The sequence below is a fragment of the Urocampus carinirostris genome, chromosome 3 (assembly GCF_059441175.1).
Source record: "Urocampus carinirostris isolate Australia breed hairy pipefish chromosome 3, RoL_Ucar_1.0, whole genome shotgun sequence".
Classification (NCBI taxonomy): Eukaryota; Metazoa; Chordata; class Actinopteri; order Syngnathiformes; family Syngnathidae; genus Urocampus; species Urocampus carinirostris.
In genome coordinates, this window is record NC_142351.1 from 2,838,169 (window position 1) to 2,863,655 (window position 25,487).

The 25,487-nt window shown below is 42.0% G+C and overlaps 2 protein-coding genes across 3 annotated transcripts in view; both read left to right on the forward strand.

Moving 5' to 3' along the window:
• Positions 1-828: 828 nt before the first annotated feature.
• The window catches only part of LOC148368310 (uncharacterized), a 165,581-nt gene continuing 140,922 nt past the window's right edge, over positions 829-25,487 (forward strand). Inside the window, exons 1-3 of one of the 2 annotated variants that reach the window (XM_088330323.1) lie at positions 829-1,096; positions 3,322-3,414; positions 5,650-8,508. In XM_088330323.1, the coding sequence (XP_088186449.1) occupies positions 988-1,096; positions 3,322-3,414; positions 5,650-7,058 (1,611 nt within the window). In that variant the 5' untranslated portion in view covers positions 829-987 and the 3' untranslated portion in view covers positions 7,059-8,508. Of the gene's footprint in view, positions 1,097-3,321; positions 3,415-5,649; positions 8,509-25,487 lie in introns of those variants that run through there. The other variant, XM_088330322.1, reaches the window with a different exon arrangement.
• The window catches only part of LOC148368311 (uncharacterized), a 38,805-nt gene continuing 26,012 nt past the window's right edge, over positions 12,695-25,487 (forward strand). The window contains exon 1 of the mRNA XM_088330379.1: positions 12,695-13,007. Coding sequence (XP_088186505.1) covers positions 12,887-13,007 — 121 coding nt within the window. The 5' untranslated portion in view covers positions 12,695-12,886. The remainder of the gene's footprint in view (positions 13,008-25,487) is intronic.

Here is a 25,487-nt window from a genome sequence, read left to right on the forward strand (position 1 = left end):
CGCAATGAATTGTGGGGCAAAGATACAAACAGACGACTGTATTGGTCGTCGTGCTGTAGCAGCCCATTAACTAGCGTGCCTACGAGGCGGCCATGTTCGCGCAATCGCTGGACATTGAAAAGAAATCACAACCTGCTTATTTTATTCATATTTTCCGTTTTTTTTTTGTTCAAATTTTTATTTCGATAGTTTTGACAGGAGATATTTTTATGGAGAGCAACAATTTTTAATTCAATTAATGTTTAAGTTTGTCTATTCTGGAATAATATTCCTGAACGTTTTAAATTCATATTTATTTATTTATTTTTAAAAGGAAATCGTATTACATATCTATCTTGTTCATCCCACGACCAAAGGTGTGGTTTGAGTTCTGGCCCTCTGTATAATTGAGTTTGAAACCCCTGATCAATACAGACCCTTCAGTACACTTCACATGACCAATTTCCTTTAACTTTGTGTTTTTTGTTTGTTGAATTTGAAATAGGTCTTTAATATACAGTGTTAAAATGTAACTTCTATAATTGTTTATAAATTGTTGTTCTAATAACGTAAGTTTTTTCAACGAATACTTTTTCAGTTTCTTAAATGTTTTCAATCTAATTTGCCGTACTGTTGATAACAACAAGTTACCCACATAAAAATCAGTCTTAAAATGAGCAGTTTGTGATTTATTTTCAATGTCCATTGCACAGTATCCCCGACCAAGATGGCCGCCACGTAGGCACGCTAGTTACCGGTTCGCTACAGCACGCCGACCAATCCAGTCCTCTGTTTGTATCTTTGTCCCACGATTCATTGCGGTGGTGTTTTGAAGGAGAAGCTGTCATGGCTGCCGAACAAGAGAATGTCGAGAAAGTCCTGTAGTCGACTTCAAACGACGTAAACTCGGCAGAAGTATCACCTTGCGGTCCTTTTCGAAGGTTTGTCCCTTTAACTGCCGAGTTGGAGCGACACTTCGTGGCGTTTTTTCGTTCAGACTTGGAGAAAATGTGCTCCAGTGCTGAAGGATCTTTTCAAGAGAAGCTTCGGGGAGCCAAAGAGGAGACCGAGCTAGAACTTCGGCGACTGGAGGCTGGTTCCAAGCAGCTCGGGGCAGGTCCGTCATTTTCCCTTCCGCTACAGTGACAATGCTTCCCAAACTTTTGCAGGCTGGCCCAAAAATTCCACTATTCAAAAGAAAGAAAGAATAGTGGTTTTAAATACAGTTCTCTCAGCCTTTGACTGCAAATGACTCATTTTTCACCTCGGGCAAACCCTAAAAGTGCAGGAAATGAAATGAGGCTCTCGAGTGATTCGTATAAAGTAACGTGAAAATTTCAATGGCTCCCTGAAATTTTTCACTCAAACTAAAAAGCAAAAGTGCTCGAATTAAAATGAAGTTAAGCAGCAACTCGTATGAAGTCGCATAAAAACTTCAATAGTTCCCTGATTTATTTACTTTACTTTAAATACCTACATGACTTAAAACCAAAAGTGCATTGCAATTTCAACCGGGTGGATTTTACACAACCATGTGGAAATGTCAGGGTTTGGTGCCTTCAGTCCTTCTTGTATCCAAAAGAAGGCAGCTTTACCACATGTTCCAGCCCCCTCCACCTCTTGCAATTAGACAATCAATACCCCTGGCTCCCACCTCAGTTTGCTGAACCGTTTCTATTCCCGTTGACTTTCACTCACCAAAACATCAAGCTTCGCCTCCCACAACTTCCTCTTTCAATTGCCTTCACGTTATAGTTTCTCCACTTCAAGACTTGCCACGAATCTCCAACATCCTCTTAAGGGTATTCCAAAGTCTCCTTTTCAAAATTCTCTCCTCCCCAAGAACTTCCCTCTCAAGTTTTCCCTCCTTGTCCCAAGACCTGCCAATTCTAGCGTTTTCTTAAAGGTATTACCAGGTTACCTATTTTCAAGATTCTCGCCACCCAAAGATCTCCTCTCAAGTTTCCCTCTCAAGATCTCCTCCTCTACTACCCAAGTCCCACACCCCCTTTTCGCCGGTACAGTTTTTTGTTGTTGCTGTTTAAATAAACGTCTCTCAAGTCAGGTTTGGGACTGTCCGACACCTCGTGACAGGAAATGTTCCAATCTCGACTTGAGACACACTCATATTTAATAGCTTATGAGTAACCTCATACTTTTTGTTTCCTCGTCCTTGAGGGAGAAGGACGAGCTTAGAAGTTTGCAAGGTTCAGGCGTTCTGACTACAGTGGAACCTCGGTTCTCAACCATAATCCGTTCCAGAACCCTGTTCGAAAAATGATTTGTTCGATCACCGAAATCATTTTTTCCATTAAAAATAATGTAAATCGTTTTATTCCGTTCCAACACCGTGAATGTTTACCATGAACGTAAACATAAAGCTAACCCAGGCTAATCGTACGCTATCGTAGTCTTCCGTACGAAAGATTACGTTAACATGTACGTGTAAAAATAAAAAAAAAAGGATGAAGAAAATAATTATGAATATGATTTTTTACCTTTGTGGTGGTCAGTAGAAGGCGCAGGCGGACGGTGGGGAGAGGATCAGACACTCGCACACCTCCTTCATATTTTGCTATTACTTCTTTCTTAAATGCAATAGTTGTACGCATTACGTACGCACCTGTAGCAACTTTGCTGCTTGCACCGACTTTCTTCGGAGGCATAATTAGGGGCTTAAACACTTCCTACACCTATATTAAAAGCGAAAGCAAAACAAAGCACGTCCGCACGCGATAACAGTCCGTCACAAAAAGAGCAATCTACGCCTGTACGCCCCTCAGCATGGCACCCGAGCGTACGCACTCACGCATTACCGGCGTTCAAACTCCAATTTTTTGACCGAACAGCGAAGCAAGAATTTCTCGAAATCTTCGGTCGGACTCCGATTTGTTCCAACTGAGAGGCGTTCGAAAACCGAGGTTCCACTGTATTCAGATTGGCACCTGGACCAGATGCCTGCTACTGTAGAAACTGCTGCATCTTTTGAAATTTTGAGACAGGAAGCTTGATCTTTCTACAACTTACTCTATATTTAATGTTGAGGTTTACTGTGTATTATGCACTGAGGCCCTTGCAACACCCATTGCAACCTGCTTAAATGTCTTAAACTCTGGAGAGTGCTATCTTTTTCAGATCAAACCTTTACAACTGGACCAAAATGTAATTTAAAAAATAAATAAATAAAACAAACATTTGTTTAAAACTGCTTCTTATCAATGTCGTGTTTTTTGTTTGTTTCTGTAGGAACTGTAGGAACCCTGCGGTGTTCTGTGCGTCCCTTTGTGAGTTTCTGTGATTAAAGGCGTCACGAATAAATGCGATTTGACTTGTGTGTTGCAGACATGGGTGAAGAATATCTTCCTACTGCGTGGCAGGAACCAGAGTTGCCAGGAACTGTTGACAAGATACTCCGAATTGTGTTGAACAGAGCAGGTTGGTCGTTTTACTTTCTGCAATACGAGATATTTGGCCGTCGACATCCACCGTACTTTCCTTTCAAATAAGTTTCAGGCTTCTGTCTCGCTCATTCTTTCAAGATACATAAAGTGGAAAAAAATAAGTATTTGAACACCCTGCTATTTTGCTACATCTCCCACTTAGAAATCATGGAGGCGTCTGAAATTGTCATCGTGGATCCATGTCCACGCTGACACAGATAAACTAAAAAGAAAAATGCATTATTTTTTTAACAATTTATTTGTGTGATATAGCTGAAGATAAGTATTTTAACACCTGAGAAAATGAATGTCAATATTTGGTACGGTAGCCTTTGTCTGCTATTACAGAGGTCAAACGTTTCCTGTAGTCTTTTACCAGGCTTGCACACACTGCTGGAGATTTCTTGGCCCACTCCTCCACACAGATCTTGTCTAAATCAGTCAGGCTTCTCGGCTGTCACTGAAAAATCCAGAGTTGGAGCTCCCTCCAAAGATTTTCGTTTGGGTTCATGTCTGGAGACTGGCTGGGCCATGCTAGAACGTTGATATGCTTCTTACGGAGCCACTCCTTGGTTTTCTTGGCTGCGTGCTTCGGGTCATTGTCATGTAGGAAGACCCAGCCACGACCCGTCTTCAAAGCTCTGACTGAGGAGAGGTGGTTGTTCCCAAAAATCTCACAATACACTGCCCCAGTCATCCTCTCTTTAATGCAGTGTACTTGTCCTGTCCCATGTGCAGAAAAACACCCTCAAAGCACCCCCATGCTTCGGAATAAGGATTGCACTCTTCATTGTTCTTCTTCCAAACACGCTTAGTAGAATTATGACCAAAAAGTTCTATTTTGGTCTCACCTGACCACAAAATCTTCTCCCACGACTCCTCCGTATCATCCAAATGGTCATATGCAAACTGAAGACGGGCCTTGACATCTGCTTGCTTAAGCAGAGGAACTTTTCGTGCCATGCATGATTTCAAATCATGACGTCTTAGTGTATTTCGTACAGTAACCTTGGAAACGGTGGTCCCAGTTCTTTTCAGGTCAACTCCTGTCGTGTAGTACCGGGCGGATTCATCACCTTTCTTATTTATAAAATTCATATTAATTTCAAATAATGTTTTTTTTTAAACCCAGGAGGGACAAATTAAACCCCAGCAGCCAGCCAGAGACTTCCTATGGTATAGAAAAACGGTTGTGTGTTTTCTAGTGTTGCCCTTGCATCATCCATTATGGCCTGGTCAAGGAGAAGACCTCACAAGTGGCTCATTCTCAAGGTTTCTTCATTTTTCTCATGCTGGATTCAGTTTTACCTTGCCCTCGCGTAGGTTTCAGGGTTTCAGATCATGGGATGTTGTCGTGGTGGTCTTTGCAGCCCTCTGCGAGTGTTTGTGATTAGCGCCAGACGTTTCTCTCAAATGGGAAGTGCCGATGCCAGCCGACGATGGCCATATTGACTTATTTTTGATGGCCTACACAAAATCTAGCTCTGTAGCTAAACAGGAATAGGGCACACCAAAAGAAAGCTTTAACAGTCATCTTTCATGAGACAAAAGTTGATTTAGTCGATTTGATGACATTGCCATGTTTTTTGAAAATACTTGTTTCCCGGAAAACTGAGAAAAATGGCTCCTTGCCAAACGATGCATTTCAAGCAGAAGTTTCGCCTCGGTGCTTTTTTTTCATATCTATATTTTCGATACCTAGAATACCTAAACAATACTTTCCATAAACACAAGGGCATTTTGCTTGAAAAATAACATTTGATTGAGAGAACACGAAACTTATGCATGAACTTTGCAAAATTTCTCAGCCCCTGATGTCTCGGGTGCCGGATCACATGATTCAGGTCGTCATGGTGATCGCAGGGTCCTACGATACGTAATCCCAACGAAGGCCCTTGGTCATTTTTTAGAAAGAATAAAGATTTGAAGCGTTAACAGTCTGTACTTATATATTTGCTTTTCTCGTCACTGCTGTACAAAGTAATACAGCAAATAGAGGAACAAAACGCGGCTCTAAGTGTCTACAAAGGAATCTGGTCAAAGCTACTCCTACCATCTAGTGATGATTTAATTCCCAGAGGCCTAATACTTACTGATCAGCAGCGCCGAAGCCTTTAGAATTGTTTTTACCTTTTGGCAATCAGAAACACTGCTTCTGAAAACGTACTGATATGTTACGGCACTGAACGAGTTAAGAGTAATACAAATAAATGTAACTTGTGTCTTGCAGACGTCAGCCAAAAATATCTTCCTACTGCGCGCCAGGAACCAGAGTTGCCTGCTGTTAAAATTGAGGAGGAGGATCTGAAGCCTTATCACGTTAAGCAAGAGTCAGAGGATGGGGAGCCTGTTTGCGTTAAAGAGGAGGACGATTTTCCAGTCTTGCTCGTGACCGGGGTCCATTCAACCGTCCAAGATCAAGGTCAACCTGAAGATAACGGTTGGCAGGAGCCTCAAGGCATCAGGCCCCGTCAACACGTGGAAACGGATGACGACGACACGTCCCACTCGGCAAACGCTGAAGGTGGTAACACATGTTCTCAGTGTGGGAAAACATTCCGAAACAAGTATTATATGAAGTTGCATATGAACATCCACACTGGGGAGAAGCCTTTTTCCTGCTCAGTTTGTGGTAAAAGATTCACTATAAGTGGAAACTTAAAGAGACACATTAGATCCCACACTGGTGAAAAGCCTTTTGCCTGCTCAGTTTGTGGTAAAAGATTCACTTTAAGTGGAAACTTAAAGAGACACATTAGATCCCACACTGGTGAAAAGCCATTTGCCTGCTCAGTTTGTGGTCAAAAATTCTCCCAACAAGGACACTTGAAATTACACCAACTAACCCACACTGGCGAGAAACTTTTTTCCTGCTCAGTTTGTGGTAAAAGATTCACCCTAAATGGACACTTAAAATCACACGAACTAACCCACACTGGCAATAAGCCTTTTTCTTGTTCAATTTGTGGAAAACGATTCTCATATAATTGGAACTTAAAATCACACCAAAGAACCCACACTGGCAAGAAGCCTTTTTCCTGTTCAGTTTGCGGTCAAAAATTCACCCAAAACGGTCACTTTAAATTACACCAACAAACCCACACTGGCGAGAAGCCTTTCTCCTGCTCGATTTGTGGTCTGAAATTCACTGTAAAATCAAGCTTAAAACTCCACGTAAGAACCCATACTGGCGAAAAGCCTTTTTCCTGCTCAGTTTGTGGTCAAAGTTTCACCCAACTTGGACACGTGAAATTACACCAACAAACCCACACTGGCAAGAAGCCGTTTTCTTGTTCAGTTTGTGGTAAAACATTCAAACAGAAAGGAGGCTTAAAAATGCACACCAGAACCCACACTGGCGAGAAGCCTTTTTCTTGCTCAGTTTGCGGTCAAAGATTCACCCAAAATGGAAACTTGAAAAAACACCAAGTAATCCACACTCAAGAAAACCCTTTCCCCTGCTCAATTTGTGGAAAACGATTCACCCAGAGTAGGAGCCTAAAAAAACACACACTAACTCACAGTGGCGAGAAGCCTTTTTCCTGCTCAGTTTGCGGTAAAAAATTCACCCGAAATGAAAATTTGAAATTACACCAACTAATCCACACTTGCGAGAAGCCTTTTGCCTGCTTAATTTGAGGAAAACGATTTTCTCATAAAAGGTACTTAAAAACACACAAACACTAACCAACACTGGCGAGATGCCTTTTTCTTGCTCATTTTGCAGTTAAAGATTCAGCCAGAGTGGGGGTTTGAATGTACACACTAGAACCCACACTGGCGAGCAGCCTTTCTCCTGCTCAACTCGTGGAAAATGATTCTCACAAACGGGAGCTTAAGATCACACCAAAAAAACCACACTGGCGAGGAACCTTTCGCCTGCTCAGTTTGTGGTAAAAAATTAACCCGAAACAGACACTTGAAATTACACCAACGAACCCACACTGGCGAGAAGCCTTTCGCCTGCTCAATTTGTGGTCAAAAATTCAACCAAAATGGACAATTGAAATCACACCAAAAAAACCCACATTCATTCACAGGAAGTGAGCAGACTCTCCAGCTGTATAATAAAGATTTGAAACCCCAAAGTCTTCATAGGGATGCAAAAGATTAATTAATCTCATATGTGTCATGTTTCTTAATAGATCATCGATATCATTGTCTGTCTGCATAAAATATTGCCTTTTATCAACAATTATCACTATTAGTGAAAGCTAGAGCTATTGTTGGTGATGGGAATGAGTGGAGAGGTGTCCTAATAGGGTAGTGGGATTTTTGGGTGCATTCTAAGGGATGGGCAGGGCACCTGTATGATGCGGCAAGGTTAAACCAATGAAGGCTGTCGGGCCCTGTTTAACTAAAGAGTGTGTTGTTTCACCCTTACCCGAGTGACACGGCCGCTTTCTTGTGTCCCGTTTCATCCGGAGGGACGAAAGCATGACCGACTTCGGTGCCCGGGTGCCTTACTTGTTTGGGCATTTGGGTTGGCCATGGTCCAAAATTGTTTGTGTGCGTTTTTTGCTATATATTCCCTTTTATTTTCTTTGTTATTGTATGAGTTTGTCTTGCTGTCGGTCACCCCTCCTGGGGGATATGACCAAGGTAGACAGATAGATAGATCATTATTATAATAACAAGATCATCAACCTAGAGCCCCAAAGCTTGGAGAGCCTGTGGTTCCCTCCGTCCCTGTCGAAAGGATTAGAAATATCCTCGTGAAGTCCACCCCCAAAAGAGATACGAACCTTTATTTCTTTATTTTCTGGTTGGCTATGTGCTGCTTCTCACAAACCCCTTCCATGAGGGCTTTTTTGTTCTCAAAAGCACACAGACAGGGTTAGTGCAAAAACCTCTTTGGTGTTTTGGGCCAATAAGCCATTTTGGTACGCTATGAAAACAATCCTTGATCATTGAAATGAGTTTATTATCTTAAAACCGGGTTCATTGATGGGTACTGTTAACCTGTTGCATAATTTCTTCCACCTTCCCCCTTGCTAACACTGAGTGCTTGTGTTAACAATGTGCTTTTTTCTTTCGTTCGATACAATTTTTTTGTCATGTGAATAAAATGTATCGTGTTAAAATTAAACGTGCATCATTTGTGGGTCGATGTTATTGTTCTTCTGGACTGAGCAATCATTATCCATATCAACAAACTACAAAATCGATCATTTAAAGCTGAAAACACTTTGTGTTTAAAGTTGCATCCTTCATGATAAATACTCGCTATTTCTTATGAATTTGTGTTGGAAACCGAGAGCACCGCCTGCTGACTGAATTGGTTCTGAACCAAATAGATATAATTTAAAGCCATTTGGAAATGTGTTATTTTGGCCATAAAAGAGTCAGAAATCATGTCACGAGTGATGACTTTTGCCACATTTTTTTGCCAGAACTGAAACTTAACTATACTAGCTAGATGGTAGTGTGCCCGCTTTGAGACTGGGAGGTCGCTGGTTCGCGCCTCGGCCGAGTCATACCTAATTGGTAAAATGGCGGCGCCCTCTGTTGGCTGCGGCTGCATCGGCTCGCTACAACGGGTCAGGTGTATCGACATTTCGTTCTGTGTACATTGTTACAAAGAATGACAATACAAAGGAAATTATTATTATTATTATTATGTGTTATGTCAAGACAAAACAGAAAAGGGACTTGGATTTTCCTGGACCAAAATGAAGTTGAGTCTGGAAATCACCATGACCACATTGTAAGGCAACATTAACCTGAAATATGAATATGAATAATATACAGCACGTGACCCATCAGTAGCCCAATTCGTTCCCGCTTTAACAATCAAAACTAATAGGTCCGTCACGCCATTGACCATCCGCAATTTGCTTACCAGGAGAAGGTGGGAGTGGAGGATGCTATAGTCTACATGGTACACCGATCCCTCTCTCACCTGGATAGGGCTAAGGGGGCTGTGAGGATTACATTTTTGGACTTCTCCAGTGCCTTCAATACCATACAGCCTCTGCTACTTAGTAGGAAACTGACAGAGATGGGAGTTAGCACACACCTTGTAGAATGGATTACGGACTACCTGACAGGCAGACCCCAGTATGTGAAACAGGGGGGCTGTACATCGGACACTATGGTTGGCAGCACAGGATCTCCGCAAGGGACCGTGCTCTCTCCGTTCCTCTTCACTCTGTCCACATCGGACTTTCAGTACAACTCTTGAGTCCTGCCACGTGCAAAAGTTTGCTGATGACACTGCGATCGTGGGATGTATCAGAAGTGGGCAGGAGGAGGATTACCGGAAATTGATTCAGGACTTTGTCCAATGGAGCGACGCAAACCACCAGCACCTGAACACCACCAAGACCAGGGAGATGGTGGAGGACTTCAGGAGAACTAGAACTCACCCGGTTCCTGTAACCATCAAAGGAGAATGTGTAGAATTTGTCCAGACCTACAAATACCTGGGTGTGCAGCTGGGCAACAAACTGGACTGGACTGCCAACACAGAAGCTCTATGTAGGAAAGGCCAAAGCCGACTTTACTTCCTCAGAAGGCTGGCCTCCTCCAACATCTGCAAAAAGCTCCTGAAAATATTCTATGAGACAGTTGTGGCAAGCGCCCTCTTCTATGCGGCAGCGTGCTGGGGAGGCAGCGTCATGAAGAAGGATGCCTCTCGTCTCAATAAACTGGCGAGGAAAGCGAGCTCTGTTGTGGGCACAGAGCTGGACAGCCTGACAACAGTAGCTGAGAGACGGGCACTGAAAAAGCTGCGGTCAATCATGGACAATTCATCACATCCATTACACAGCATTATATCCAGACAGAAGACCAGTTTCAGCAACAGACTGCTGTCACTGTCTCGTACTACGGACGGACTGAAGAGATCTTTTCTTCCTCATGCCATGAGGCTCTTTAACTCTACCCGGCAGAGTAAAGGCCCACATTAAACCACACCCCCTACATTGCATATTATCGAATTTTATTGCAATATGTATTCTGTGTAGCACTATCTAGATACTCTATATAACACGCTGCAGTGGGTATTAGCATGTCACATTGGGTATTTGTATAATGTATTCTTTTTGCTTTATTATTGTATTGTTCTCAGCTCAGGGATTCTGCTGGAAATGTGAATTTCCCTGCGGGGATGAATAAAGTATCTATTTATCTATCTAATAATGTTCAAATGAGTCAGATGCTTCAACTCTTGGCATTCGAAATATCAAGATTTCATAATGTACTCATCCCTGAAACTCTGAATCTGATGTAGCTCACCAAGGACATGGTCTTGCAGCCATGAAGTTCCACGATAGTGGGGAACATCCGCGTGAGTCCAGTGAATCCGAGCGTGTAAAAAGGTTTACTCCAAAACACACCATAATACCCATGGATAAAAAAAAATCAGTCGAAAAGTATCTCTGCCTTGTTTCTAGCTGTGTGTTTGGACCCCTAATTCCCGTTTACGACTAAACAGACTTCTAACACTATTTTTTAGAGGCCGTTAACCTCTGAACTTTTGATGGACAACTTTTCGGCCAATCGCCACATTCCAAAATCATGTACGTCAGGTTAAGTGGCCGTTCCAAATTGTCCCTAGGTCTGAATAAGCAGGTGAGTTGTCTGTCTCTGTGTGCCCTGCGACTGACTGGCAACCAGTTTTCAGGGTGTCCCTTGCCCACTGCCTGATGATTTTGCTGGGATGGGCTCCAGCACCCCCGCGACCCTACTGAGGATAAGCGGTGCAGCTAATGAGATGAGATATATATATAATGTGTGTGTTTGTACGTAACAGGCGTAATAATTACTTTTGTTGAAACTCCTGCTGAAATATCATACCTGTCGCACTCAGGGCTCCATGCCCTTACAAACTGTCGTATTTTCCCTTACAAAATACAAAATAATCTTACACCATATTTTTTTTATCAAATGTGTTTACTTATGTAGTTTAACATGTTATATTGTACATGTGTTTCGTTGTATCATATATATTGTTCATTTACGTTTTGTTGTGAGATACAGAGTTGCTCGACATGAATGAGCTTTATTATAAAAAAAGTTTAAAAATGAATTAGCTTGGACGTTCACTGTAGAAGGTAAAATACATGCAAATAGAATGAAGTAGAATTTACTTATTCAAATTATGAATTCTTTTTCTGCATTAAATGATTGTTGGTAATATACTGATTAAAGGGATAACCACAAAGCTGTCTTTTTTCATTTTCGCCTTTTATACTTCCTTTTTTTCTTAACTTCTTTATATAACATCATTATTCGTAATATAATGCATCAGCGCAAGTGAGCCGTTTGGGAGCCGGCTCCCTTTAATCAGTTGGGCCGAAAAAGCCGGTTCTCTAAAAAGGGGCGGCCTTCCTTTCACTACATCATACTGCTTGCTTTGTTTGCAACGAAAAAAACGAAACCGAGATAGAGGCTTCCGCGGCGAACTCTATTTACTTAATTGATTTGCCGTTTCGTGATAGTCGGTGTATACCGGATGTTACTCATCATTGACAAATTTGCGTTTTTCTGTACAGATTTTCTTGTACGTCGTACACGTTTTAAAATGCATCATAAGCGTAATTTGTACGGCAAAACAGTACAGGTTGACTGGTATGAAAAATCTTTATATAGTTGCAGAAAGGGGTAAGAGAAGTACCAGTATATCACCGCTAGATAGCAAAGTCTCACAGGTCAGCGAAGGATGCTTGGGCCAAGTCTCGCGGGACCTCGCGTGATTTAGCTAGACTTGCTCAATCAATGAACCGTAATACCAACAATGAAATTTTGTCGTGTGAGACTAACATTTATCATGTATTTTGCAGATGAGGTAATATAATTACAACAAAAAACAAAAATATATTAAACAAATGTGTATCACCATCTGGAGCGAACCACATTCACCTGGGTCCCGTTACACTTTACTTTTGTTTAGATTCGTGTATTAAGTCGCGTAAAACGTCTCCCAAGTTTAAAATGTCCACTTAACTCCATGCATCGTTAGATATTTTTGCGCCTAGCTATCTAGTCTTCTATGTGTTGCTGTCGCTGCGTTCCAAAAATACGACAACTGATTTTTCCAACCTCCGACCAGGAGGAAGGGTATGTACCCCAACTTTGCAACCAGGACCTCCCACCTCGAGTGTCCTTCCAATGATATTTCCCTGGTTGGGGATTGGAAAACCCCAATTTCCCACATTCTTGAGACGCTTTTTGGTCGTATCTGCTAGGATCACCCGAAACACCCATTTTCATGAATGCAGCAAGTGATCTGTGCTCTGTGTACCCACAATCCATTGCGGCGGGGTTTAGAAGGAGAAGGTGTCATGGCTGCCGCACCACTGCCAAACAAGTGAATGTCGAGAAAATTACTTAAAGTCCTGTCGTCAACTTAAAACGACGTAAGCTCGACAGAAGTATCACTTTGCGGTCCTTTTCGAAGGTTTGTCCTATTTACTCCAGAGTCGGAGCGACACCTCGTGGCGGTTTTTCCTTGCACTTCAAACATGGAGAAAATGTGCTCCAGTGGGGAAGAAGGACCTCTTGAAGAGAAGCTTCGGGGAGCCAAAGAGGAGACCGAGCGAGAATGTCGACGACCGGATACTGTTTCCAAGCAGCTCGGGGCAGGTCCGTCATTTTCGCTTCTGCTACATCCTTCACATCAGGGGCGTTACCAGTAGGGGGTGGCCTGGTCCCTCACCCACAGATTCGCTCTGCCCACCAAAAGAAAAGTGGATGTAGTAATGAGGGAAGTCTGGGCAGCGCATATGTCATCTCGTATATAATTGTGTATGTCACCGGACACTAGGTTGGACTCTCCTGCCCCCTCAGCACACAGTGTGCGCATCAGTCCCCACGGAGGGAGCAGCCTCTCCCAGCATATTGCTTCGTAGTAGTGAATTCTGTTTTTCTTTTTTTTTTAGAGAGGCGACTCTTTCAGTTTGACTGACCAAAATTAGACGGCTTAAAAGGGGGGACAATTCAGCATAAAAACACAAAATAAACAAAATGGAAAAAGAGACACCATACCCTGTTCTAAAACCTACACGAGGGCAAATAATACACATATATTGTCAACATAAAATATAAGGTTATTCATATGCCAGAGAGTAGAAGTTTGTTATAAGCTTAGATTTAAACATTTCCACTGAGGTTGCAGATCGAATCTCAGGGGGAAGAGCATTCCACTGCACCAAGGCCCGAATAGAGAATGCTCTCGGACCTGCGGATCTCTTCTTGGCTCTTGGGATAAGTTGGGGGTTATGAACTAGGGTTTGAGCCCCATATTGGGATTCTCAACTGAATGTAGGTTTCCATAAAACAGAAAAAAAGGTTTAGGGCCGGGGTTACAGTTTGAAACCGGGTTAGGTCTAAAGTTAGGCCAAGGGTTATTTTCTAGGGTTTTCACTGAGATTGAGAATTTTCAATTATTTTAGGGTTCCGAAACAAGGTTAGGGTCTGACACTAAGGTTTAGGCTCCCGTTCTTTTGATCGGCGCATCATTTCCTCCTTCAATGGTTCTGGAGAAATTGGAAAATTGGCTTTAAAAGTCCTTAAAAAGTGCTTGAATTTGGCCATAAAAATCCTATAGTTAGGTCCGGAATAGTCCCAAGCTCTTCGCACTGATTCTTTAAAACAGGTGTCTCAATTGTATGGTCCAAAAACGCAAATGCCGGTAAAATTTCCACCTTTTTCTTTCTCGCTGTTTTTTTTTTTTTGCATTTCATGTCAAACCTGCTGAAGATTGTCACATTTCTGGCAAGTAGTTCTTGTGTCCACATTTTTGGCTTCATTTTCATGCTAGTTAACGACATAAATGGGGAGGTAGAAGGCAAAATGTTACAAATGTACCCGGTCTCCTCTATATGAACATATTTGTACTGTATACAGGAAAACTGCTGAAAGTGTTTGTAGTGATCCTTTTGCCGTATTTTTGGTGTGTGCCATCTGGAAAAGTCCGGGTTTTGTGCCTTCACTCCTTCTCATCTCCAAACCATGGCAGCTTCACCCTATTTTCCAGCCCCTTCCACTTTTCCTCTTCGCAGGTGTTTGCAATTGGACAATCAGCCAACTCTCTTATGAATACCCCAGGCTCCCACCTCATTTTGCTGAACCGTTTAGATTCCTGTAGACTTTCATTCGCCAAAACAACAAGCTACGCCTCCCGCGACCTCTTCCGTCAATCCTTTCCACGTTCCAGTTCCTCCGCTCCAAGACTTGCCATTCACTCCAACCCTCCTCTTAAGGGTACTCCAAAGTCTACTTTTCAAGATTCTCTCCTCCCCAAGAACTTCCCCAGGTCTCCCTTTCAAGTTTTCCCTCCTTGTGCCAAAACTTCAACAGTCTTCTTCAAGGATATTACCAAGTAACCTATTTTCAAGATTTTCCCCACCCAAAGATCTCCTCTCAAGTTTCCCTCTCAAGATCTTCTCCTCTACTACCCAAGTCCCACCCTCCTTCTCGTCGGTGCAGTCTTTTTGTTGTTGCTGTTTAAATAAACGTCTCTCAAGTCAGGTTTGGGACTGTCCGACACCTGGTGACAGGAAATGTTCCAATCTCGACTTAAAACACACCAAAATTCAATAGCTTCAGAGTAACCGCATACTTTTGTTTCCTCGTCCTTGAGGGAGAAGGATGAGCTTAGAAGTTTGACAGGTTCAGGCGTCCTGAGTATTCAGATTGGCACCTGGACCAGATGCAAGCTATTGTAGAACCTGCTGCATCTTTTGAAATTTTGAGACGGCAAGCTTGAGCCCTCTATAACTTACCTTACATCTAATGTTGAGGTTGATTGTGTATTATGCACTGAGGCCCTTGCAACAACCATTACAACCTGCTTAAATGTCTTAAACTCTGGAGAGTGCTATGTTTTTCAGATCAAACGTTGGACCAATATGTAATTAAAAAAAACAAAACCTTTGTTTAAAATAGCCTCTTATTCTAGTCATGTTTTTGTTTGTTTCAATTGTGTGTGTTTTTTTTTTTTGTCAACTTTGTCTTAAATTTGACATCAAAGGCATTCAAAAACTCTTGAATTGAACTTGCCTTAAGCTGTAGGAACCCTGCGGTGTTCTGTGCGTCCCTTTGTCAGTCTTTGTGAATAAAGGCGTCACAAATAAATGCGATTTGACTTGTATGTTGCAGATATGGGTGAAGAATATCTTGCTACTGCGTGGCAGGAACCAGAGTTTCCAGGAACTGTTTACAAAATACTCCAAATTGTGTTGAACAGAGCAGGTTGGTCGTTTTACTTTCTGCAACGTCCTCGACATCTCGTATTTGGCCGTCGACGTCCACCGTACTTTCCTTTCGAATAAGGTCCAGGTTTCTGTCTCGCTCATTCTTTCAAAATACACACAGTGAAGAAAATAAGTATTTGAACACCCTGCTATTTTGCTACATCTTCCACGTAGAAATCATTGAAGCGTCTAAAATTTTAATCGTAGGTGCATGTCCACTGTGAGACGGATAAACTAATAAGAAAAATCCAGAAATCACAATCCTTGATTTTGAAAGTAACACCAGAGAAAATGAGTTTTGATATTTGGTACGGTAGCCCTGCTCTGCTATTACAGAGGTCAAACGTTTCCTGTAGTCTTTCACCAGCTTTGCACACAATGTAGGAGCGATCTTGGCCCACTCCTCCACACAGATCTTCTCTAGATCAGTCAGGTTTCTGGGCTGACATGAGGAACTCTGATTTTCGCTCAAAATTTTTCTGATTGAGTTCAGGTCTGGAGACTGTTAGGGCCACGCTAGAACCTTGATATGCTTCTTACGGAGCCACTCCTTGGTTTTCCTGGCTGCGTGTTTCGGGTCGTTGTCTTGTTGGAAGACCTGGCACGACCTTTCATGATCAGACTGAGGAGAGGAGGTTGTTCCCAAAAATCTCACAATACACGGCCCCTGTCATCCTCTCTTTAATGCAGTGCACTTGTCCTGTCCCATGTGCAGAAAAAAACCCTCAAAGCACTCCCATGCTTCGGAGTAAGGGTTGCACTCTTCATTGTTCTTCTTCCAAACACGCTTAGTAGAATTATGACCAAAAAGTTCTATCTTGGTCTCATCTGACGGCAAAACCATCTCCCACGACTCCTCCGTATCATCCAAATTGTCATATGCAAACTGAAGACGGGCCTTGACATGTGCTGGTTTAAGCAGAGGAACCTTTCGTGCCATGCGTGATTTCAAATCCTGAAGTCTTGGTATATTTTCTACAGTAACCTTGGAAACGGTGGTCCTAGCTCTTTTCAGATCATTGACCAACTCCTGTCGTGTAGTTCTGGGCGGACTCCTCACCTTTCTTTTTTATAAAATTCATATTAATTTCAAATAATATTTTTTTAATAATAAACGTTTTAGAAACCCAGGAGGGACCCATTATACCCCAGCAGCCAGCCAGAGACTTCCTATGGGATAGAAAAACTCATATGTCGGTTGTGTGTTTTCTGTTGATGCCCTTGCATCATCCATTTTGGCCTGGTCAAGGAGAAGACCTCACAAGTGGCTCATTCTCAAGGTTTCTTCATTTTCCTCATGCTTTTTTTTGTTTTGTTTTGTTTTCCTTGCCCTCGCGTAGGTTTCAGATCATTGGATGTTGTCGTTGTGGTCTTTGCAGCCCTCTGCGAGTGTTTCTGATTAGTGCCAGACGTTTCTCTCAAATGGGAAGTTCCGATGCCAGCCGATGTTGGCCATATTGACTGATTTTTGATGGCCTACAGAAAATCTTGCTCCGTAGCTAAACAGGAATAGGGCACACCAAAAGAAAGCTTTAACAGTCATCTTTCATGAGACAACAGTTGATTTAGTTGATTTGATGTCATTTCAAGCAGAAGTTTCGCCTCGTTTCGATATATATATATTTTGATACCTAGAATATCTAAACAATACTTTCCATAAACACAAATAACATTTGATTGCAAGAACACTAAACTTATGCATGACTTTGCAAGAATTCTCGGCCCCTGATGTCTCGGGTGACGTGATCACATGATTCAGGTTGTCATGGTGATCGCAGGGTCCTACGATACATTATCCCAACAAAGGCCCTTGGTCATTTTCAGCGTTAACAGTTGATACTTTTATCTGCTTTTCTCGTCACACTGCGCGTACTTTGCATATACGCCAGCACCTACTCACCGCCCTACAGAGTAATACGGTGGATACAGGAATCAAACGCGGCATAAGTGTTTACAAAGGAATCTGGTCAAAGCCACTCCTACCATCTAGTGATGATTGAATTCCCAGAGGCCTAATACTTACTGATCAGCAGCGCTTAAGCCTTCAGAATTTTTTTAAGTTTTGGCACTCGGGGACAAGCTTCTGAACGTTACGTTACGGCACTGAACAAGTTAAGGGCAATACAAATAAATGTGACTTGTGTCTTGCAGACGCATGCCAAGAATATCTTCCTACTGCGCGGCAGGAACCAGACTTGCCTGCCGTTAAAATTGAGGAGGAGGAGGAAGATCTGAAGCCTTATCACATTAGGCAAGAGACAGAGGATGGGGAGCCTATTGGCGTTAAAGAGGACGACGATTTTCCAGTGTTGCTTGTGACCGGGGTCCGTTCAATTGTCGAAGATCAAGGTCAACTTGAAGATAATGGTTGGCAGGATCCTCTGAGCATCAGCTCCCCTCAACACGAGGAAACGGATTATGACGACACGTCCCACTCCGCAAACGCTGAAAGCGACTCGCAGTTGGAAGGTGGTAACACATGTTCCCAGTGTGGGAAAACGATTCAAAGCAAGTATTATATGAAGTTGCATATGAAATTACACACTGGCGAGAGGCCTTTTTCCTGCTCAATTTGTGGTAAAAGATTCACTATAAGTGGAAGCTTAAAATCACACAAACTAATCCACACTGGCAAGAAACCTTTTGCCTGCTCAGTTTGCAATAAAAGATTCAGTATAAGTGGAAACTTAAAGAGACACATTAGATACCACACTGGCGAGAAGCCTTATGCCTGCTCTGTTTGTGGAAAACAATTTGCCCAGAATAGGGACTTAAAAACACACACACTAACCCACACTGGCAAGATGCCTTTTTCTTGCTCAGTTTGCAGTAAGAAATTCACCCAAAATAGACAATTAAAATTTCACCAACTAATCCACACTGGCAAGAAACCTTTTGCCTGCTCAGTTTGCGATAAAAGATTCAGTATAAGTGGAACCTTAAAGAGACACATTAGAACACACACTGACGAGAAGCCTTTCTCCTGCTCAATTTGTGGAAAGCGATTCTCAGAGAACGGGAGCTTAAAAAAACACCAAAAAACCCACACTGGCGAGAAGCCTTTTTCTTGTTCAGTTTGTGGTCAAAGATTCACCCAAAATGGAAACCTGAAATTACACCAACGAACCCACACTGGCGAGAAGCCTTTCGCCTGCTCAATTTGTGGTCAAAATTTCACCCAAAATGGACAATTGAAATCACACCTAAAAACCCACATTCATTCACAGGAAGTGAGCAGACTCTCCAGCTGTAGAATAAAGATTTGAAACCCCAAAGTCTTCATAGGGATGCAAAAGATTAATTATTCTCATATGTGTCATGTTTCTTGATAGATGATCTATTTCATTGTCTGTCTGCATAAAATATTGCCTGTTATCAACAATTATCATTAATAGTGAAAGCTAGAGCTATTGTTGGTGATAGGAATGAGTGGAGAGGTGTCGTAAAAGGGTAGTGGGATGTTTGGGTGCATTCTAAGGGATGGGCAGGGCACCTGTATGATGCGGCAGGGTTAAACCAGTGAAAGCTGTCAATCCCTGTTGAACAAAAGAGTGTGTTGTGTCACCCTGACCCGAGTGACACGGCCGCTTTTTTGTTTCCCGTTTTATCTGGAGGGACGAAAGTATGACCAACTTCGGTATAATAACTTCGCGGTGCCTAACTTGTTTGTGCATTTGGGTTGGCCATGGTCCAAAAATGTTTGTGTGCGTTTTTTGCTATTTTTTCCCTTTTATTTTCTTTGTTATTGTATGAGTTTGTCTTGCTGTCGGTCATCCCTCTGAGGGATATGACCAAGGTAGATAGATAGATCAGTATTATAATAATAAGATCGCCAACCTAGGTCCCCAGGGTTGTAGTCTGGTCTCACCAGAGCCCCAAAGCTTGGAGAGCCTGTGGTTCTCTCCGTCCCTGTCGTCCGGATGAGAAATATCCCTGTGAAGTCCACCGCCAAATGAGATAGAAACCTTCATTCTTTCATCTTTGTGGTTGGCCATGAGCTGCTTCTCGCACACCCCTCCCCTGAGGGACTTTTTGTTCTCAAAAGTAAACAAAAAGGGTGAGTGCAACAACCTCTTTTATGTTATGGGCAAATAGCCCATGTTGGTACGCTATGAAAACAATCCCTGATCATTGAAATTAATTTTTTATCTTATAACCGGGTTCATTGATCATTACTGTTAACATGTTGCATCATTTCTTCAACCTTCCCCCTTGCTAAGTTATTGTGTCAACAATGTGCTTTATTCTTTTGTTCGATACAATTTTTTTTGTCATGTGAATAAAATGTAGTGTGTTAAAATCAAACGTGCATTATTTGTGGGTCGATCTTATTGTTCTTCTGGACTGAGCAATCATTATCCATATCAACAAACTACAAAATCGATTATTTAAAGCTGAAAATACTTTGTGTTTAAAGTTGCATCTTTCATGGTAAATACTAGCTATTTCTTATGAATTCGTATTGGAAACCGATAGCACCGCCTGCTGACCAAATTGGTTCTGAACCAAATAGATATAATTCAAAGCCATTTGGAAATGTGTTATGTCAGAAAGTGTCAGAAATTATGTTATGAGTGATGACTTTTGCCAGAACAGAAACTTAACTATGTGTTAAGACAAGACAGAAAAGGGACTTGGATTTTCCTGGGCCAAAATGAAGTTGAGACTGGAAATCACCATGACCACATTGTAAGACAACATTAAACTGAAATATGAAGAATATACAGCACGTAACCCATCAGTAGCCCAATTTGTTCCCCCTTTAACAATTAAAACGAATAATGTTCAAATGAGTCCGATGCTTCATCTGTTAGCATTCAAAAGATCAAGATTTCCTCGTACGTCGTAAACGTCTTAAAATGCATTGTACGGCCAAAAAAGTACAGGTTGACAGGTATGAAATATGTTTATGTATATAGTAGCAGAAAAGGGTAAGAGAAGTACCAGTATATCACCGCTAGATGACAAAGTCTCACATGTCAGAGATCGGTGCTTGGGCCAAGTCTCGCGGGACATAACGTGATTTAGTGAGACTCCTCAATAATTGATCCTTAATGCCAACAATGAAATGGTGTCGTGTCAGACTGACATTTATCATCTATTTTGCAGATGAGGTAAAACAACAACAAAAAAATATTAAAGAAATGTTTAACACCATCTGGAGATAGCCCTTCCACCTGGGTCCCGTTACACTTTAATTTTGTTTAAATTCGCGTAATAAGTCGCGTAAAACGTCTCCCAAGTTTAAAATGTCCACTTAACTCCAATCGTCGAAAGATATTTTTCCCGACCTATCTAGTATTCTATGTGTTTCTTTTGTTGCGTTCCAAAATATACGATAACTGAGTTTTCCAACCTCCGACCAGGAGAAAGGGTATGTACCCCAACTTTGCAACTAGGACCTCCCATTTCGAGTGTCCTTACGATTATATTTCCCTGGTTGGGGGTTGGAAAAGCCCGAGTTCCCACTTTCTTGAGACGTGTTTCGGTCGTATCTGGTAGGATCTACCGAAACACCAATTTTTTGAACGCAGCATGTGATCCGTGCTACGTGTACCCACAATCCATTGCGGTGGTGTTGAGAAGGAGAAGGTGTCATGGCTGCCGAACAAGAGAATGTCGAGAAAGTCCTCTAGTCTACTTAAAACGACATAAGTTCGATAGAAGTATCACTTTGCAGTCCTTTCCGAAGGTTTGTCCTGTTTACTCCCCAGTTGGAGCGTTTTTTCGTTCAAATTTGGAGAAAATGTGCTCCAATGCTGAAGGACCTTTTGAAGAGAAGCTTCAAGGAGCCAAAGAGGAGACCGAGCGAGAACGTCGACGACCGGACGCTGTTTCCAAGCAGCTCGGGGCAGGTCCGTCATTTTCCCTTCTGCTACAGTGACAATGCTTCCCAAACTTTTGCAGGCTGGTGAAAAAAAATCTACTATTCAAAAGAAAAAAAGAATAGTTGTTTTAAATACAGTTTTTCAGCCTTTCACGGCAAATGGCTAATTTTTCACCTTGAGCAAATACTAAAAGTGCAGGAAATGAAATGAGGCTCTCGAGTGACTCATATAAAGTAACATGAAAACTTAAAATGCTTCCTGAAAATCTTCACTCAAACTAAAAAGCAAAAGTGAATAAAATGAAGTTTAGCAGCAACTCGTATGAAGTTGGATCAAAACTTCAATAGTTCCCTGATTTTCATATGATAAAAAATGATAAATACCAACATGACTTAAAACAAAAAGTGTACCGCAATTTCAAATGAGCTTTTGGAATTACGAAGTCTGGGCACTCCCGTTTCAGAGCCGGATTGACGAACAAATGTTATGGTAACAGCTCATCGCATTAGCGCTCTTTTAACGCTCTCTCTCAATTGCAAACGCACACAAACTAATGTTATGATAAGATCTAATATAGCAGTCTCCACCTGAAATTCACTCCCTCAAACAAGTTGACTACAATTTTGAGGCTATTTCTAAATCACACACACCACCACTGGCAACAGCACTGTCAAATAGAGTGTTCACGTTTTCAGGGACACTGCCCCCGTTTTCCTTTTCTTTTGGCGAATTAGTAAATACTATATTGGTAATTGCAATGTAACCATATGAAGGGTTTGTTCGAATGCTTGAAACCCTTGAAATTTAATGTGTTTTCGAGGTCAGCAAAAAGCTTGAGTTTTGGGTGAAGTGCTTGAAATTCTCGCCACTGCCACTCGATTGGAAGTCCGACTTCAGAGATCATGCAATAAATGAAGAAGCGGCTCAAGAGGACAGCTCTATTCAGTAAACTGGCTCTTCTAATTCAGTTTACTGAGAAGAGGCTCTCTTGGTTCCCAAACAGCTCCTCTGACTTTTTTAAAAAATGATTTAATATCAATAGTATTACATTATCCACCAAATTTTTCAACAGTTAGGGGCCGGTCACACAGCCGTTTGCGGCTGAATCACGACCAGAAATTTCTGCCTGTGAGGTGGACGCTATTGGACGCTTTGAGATCGCCATACAGGCGAGATACAGAAGTGCTTAACACGCGGTCGGAAATTCACGCGCGGTTGGCAGCGCGAAAAAGTTTTGCGCTGCTCAATACTTTAGAGCACGGGCACACAGCCTTTCACGGGCGTATCGAGGCTGAATCACGGCCAGAAATTTCTGGCCGTGAAGCAGACGCTGTCGGGCGCTGTTGGACGCTTTGAGACCGCCATACAGACGAGATACAGCAGTGCTTTACTCGCGGTCGGAAATTCACACGCGGTTGGCCGCGCGAAAAAGTTTTGAGCTGCTCAAAACTTTGAGCACGTGTTAACCGCGGGCGGCACACGAGGTAATGACGCGGAAATGACGCGGAACGACGTGCTCTGGCCGCGGCCAGGGCGTGGTTACACATGGGTAGGACGGGAAATTTCAGCGGGTAATCGTGGGTGGAGCATGGTAATAGCATGTTCTGCGCCTGTATCGCGGTGCTATTACGTGAAATTAGCGTGTTACGCGTGTGACGGTCAAACGCCTTTCTCCGCGTATATACAGCGCGATTTGCCAAGCACACGTCAGTTGTGCTCGAGACGTCAAGGGGGTGAACATGGATCCCCGTCAGCGTAGTGACCTCGTCTTAATCCATTTTTATTTCTTGACATTTTTTTTCATTTGATAACAATATAATAAAATAAAATTGAAAAACTATTACAATAATAACATATTGGCTTTTTCGGTGCCATAGCTTGAAATCTTGATCTACACGGGACTGTGTCTTGAGCGGTTATGATTTCTACAGCCCGGTGTTATGCCGAGAAATGCCTCCCTGCCGAGATTACTCGCTACTACAACCACTTTTACCTCGTTTTATCTCACTTTTATATCACTTTTAGGGAATGTAATGGCGAACATATAACCAAAACCACTTCGTGTTGCATTTGTTGGGAATGTAATACAACTTAAGCCATTCCGTCTTTGTTTTTGTTGTGAACGTCATCGAACGGTAATGCACACCGTATATAAAATCCTCCCCCCCTCGCGTGAACGCGCATTCTGCTGCGCTTCCAACAAAAGCGATCGTATTCTATAAAAAAACGCTTATTAAAACAATAAAGCAAGCTAATTATAACAATTTGGAGAACCTAGTCTATATAACGCGTTTATTTAAACAATAAAGTGCGATCGTATTCTACAAAATGCGTTTGTTAACGCGGATGAAAAAGTCACCAACGTCAATGCACGCTTCCAACAAAAGCGATCGCAGCAGAATGCGCGTTCACGCAAGGGGGGGATTTTGCGTAGGAGTCGGATTTGGGTACAACACCGGCTCGGGAGCTTTTATACCCGTGGTCCACACGGGAAAATGACGCGCAAATGACGCGATGAGGAAGCAGAACAGTCGCTGGCGTCTTTTTTGCGCCCATACCACCGATGAACAGCGGGTTGGCCAATTTTGCGCATTTTCCATCGCGGGCAACCACGGGCGGAAAAAAAATCGCAAAATTTTAGCCGTGATTTAGGCGCAAATGGCTGTGTGACCGGCCCTTAGTCATATATGTTTGCAGGGGATCCCCAAAGGACACATTAAATCAAAATATTCACAGATCTACAAAACGAAATTGTACAATACAAAACAATTGAAGCTTTTCACATGCTGACCACAAAATCACTGAAAATGCAAAACATAAACATATCAATTCAAAATAATTAACTTTTCAGTGCTAAAATTGATGAAAGAATTGCAAATTGTTTTTTCCATTTTATCTTGACCGATTTAGACACATTAAAAGCACACAAAAAATACGAATTCAAATAAGTAAAACAAAAAGCAAAAGATCAGCAGTCGATTGAAAGATTGAATGCACTCGTATCCTAACAATGAGTCCAAATTTGGCTCATTTTTCTGCTTTTTATACACAATTACATTCTTCCTTTTTTTCCCTTCCGTATTGAAATATATGATTACGCAACACCTTCAGAGCCCTTTCTATGTTTGTAAACAAGTGTGATGTGGCCAAGTGGTGTGGGCATTGTTGAAGCACAATGGCAGAATTGATGTCACTTTACAGCAGCCCTTTCACACACAAAGATCGTAGGTCATGGATTGGAAAATCCCAAAATAGCTGAAAGTATATGCTAGGAGCAAGATAGCGACATCATTTTAGTCATCAAAGATAACAACAGAAAAACCTTCTTCTGATGGCTGCTGGATTTTTATTTCCTCAGATTCAGATTCAGATTCAGATCTACTTTATTGTCATTCTAGTACACGTGTATACAGAACGAAATGTCGATACATCTGACCCGCACAGTTTCCTTGAATGTACAGATATAAATAAAATGTTGTATTGAGTTGGAGTATTGAGTGCTAATAATATACTAAATAATTATGGCTATGTATAGTATTTTACAGTAGCGCAAATAGTGCAAGAGGAGTAGCTAACCAGATGTGCAAAATGGGCAGTAGGGTAAACAAGTCAGGTAAACAGAACAATAACACTGTAACAATAACGCTGTAAGTACAATAGTGCAGAGAAACAGATGTGCAAGGAGTGGCTAGCTATAAAGAACTGCCAGTAGTGCAAAAAGTCAAACAAAACCCACAGATGTACGGATTAGCAGCAGTTTAGATATGTGTTTGATTGACCATTAAACAGTCTAATGGCCAGGGGGACAAGACTATTGCAGGTACTGGAGAAAAATACAAAAATGGCTTTGGGAGTGCTTGAGAAGAGCTCAGATTTGGCCATGAAAAAGATGGATGAACCCTGTTTCCATTACTTCTTGTATATTTAATGTGCCGTCGCTTCCCAAGGTTTCTTCATTTTCTGCATCCTGACCTTTTTTTGAGTTTTTCCTTGCCTTCATGTAGCTTTCAGATCAGGTTGATGTTGCAATGGTGTTCTGC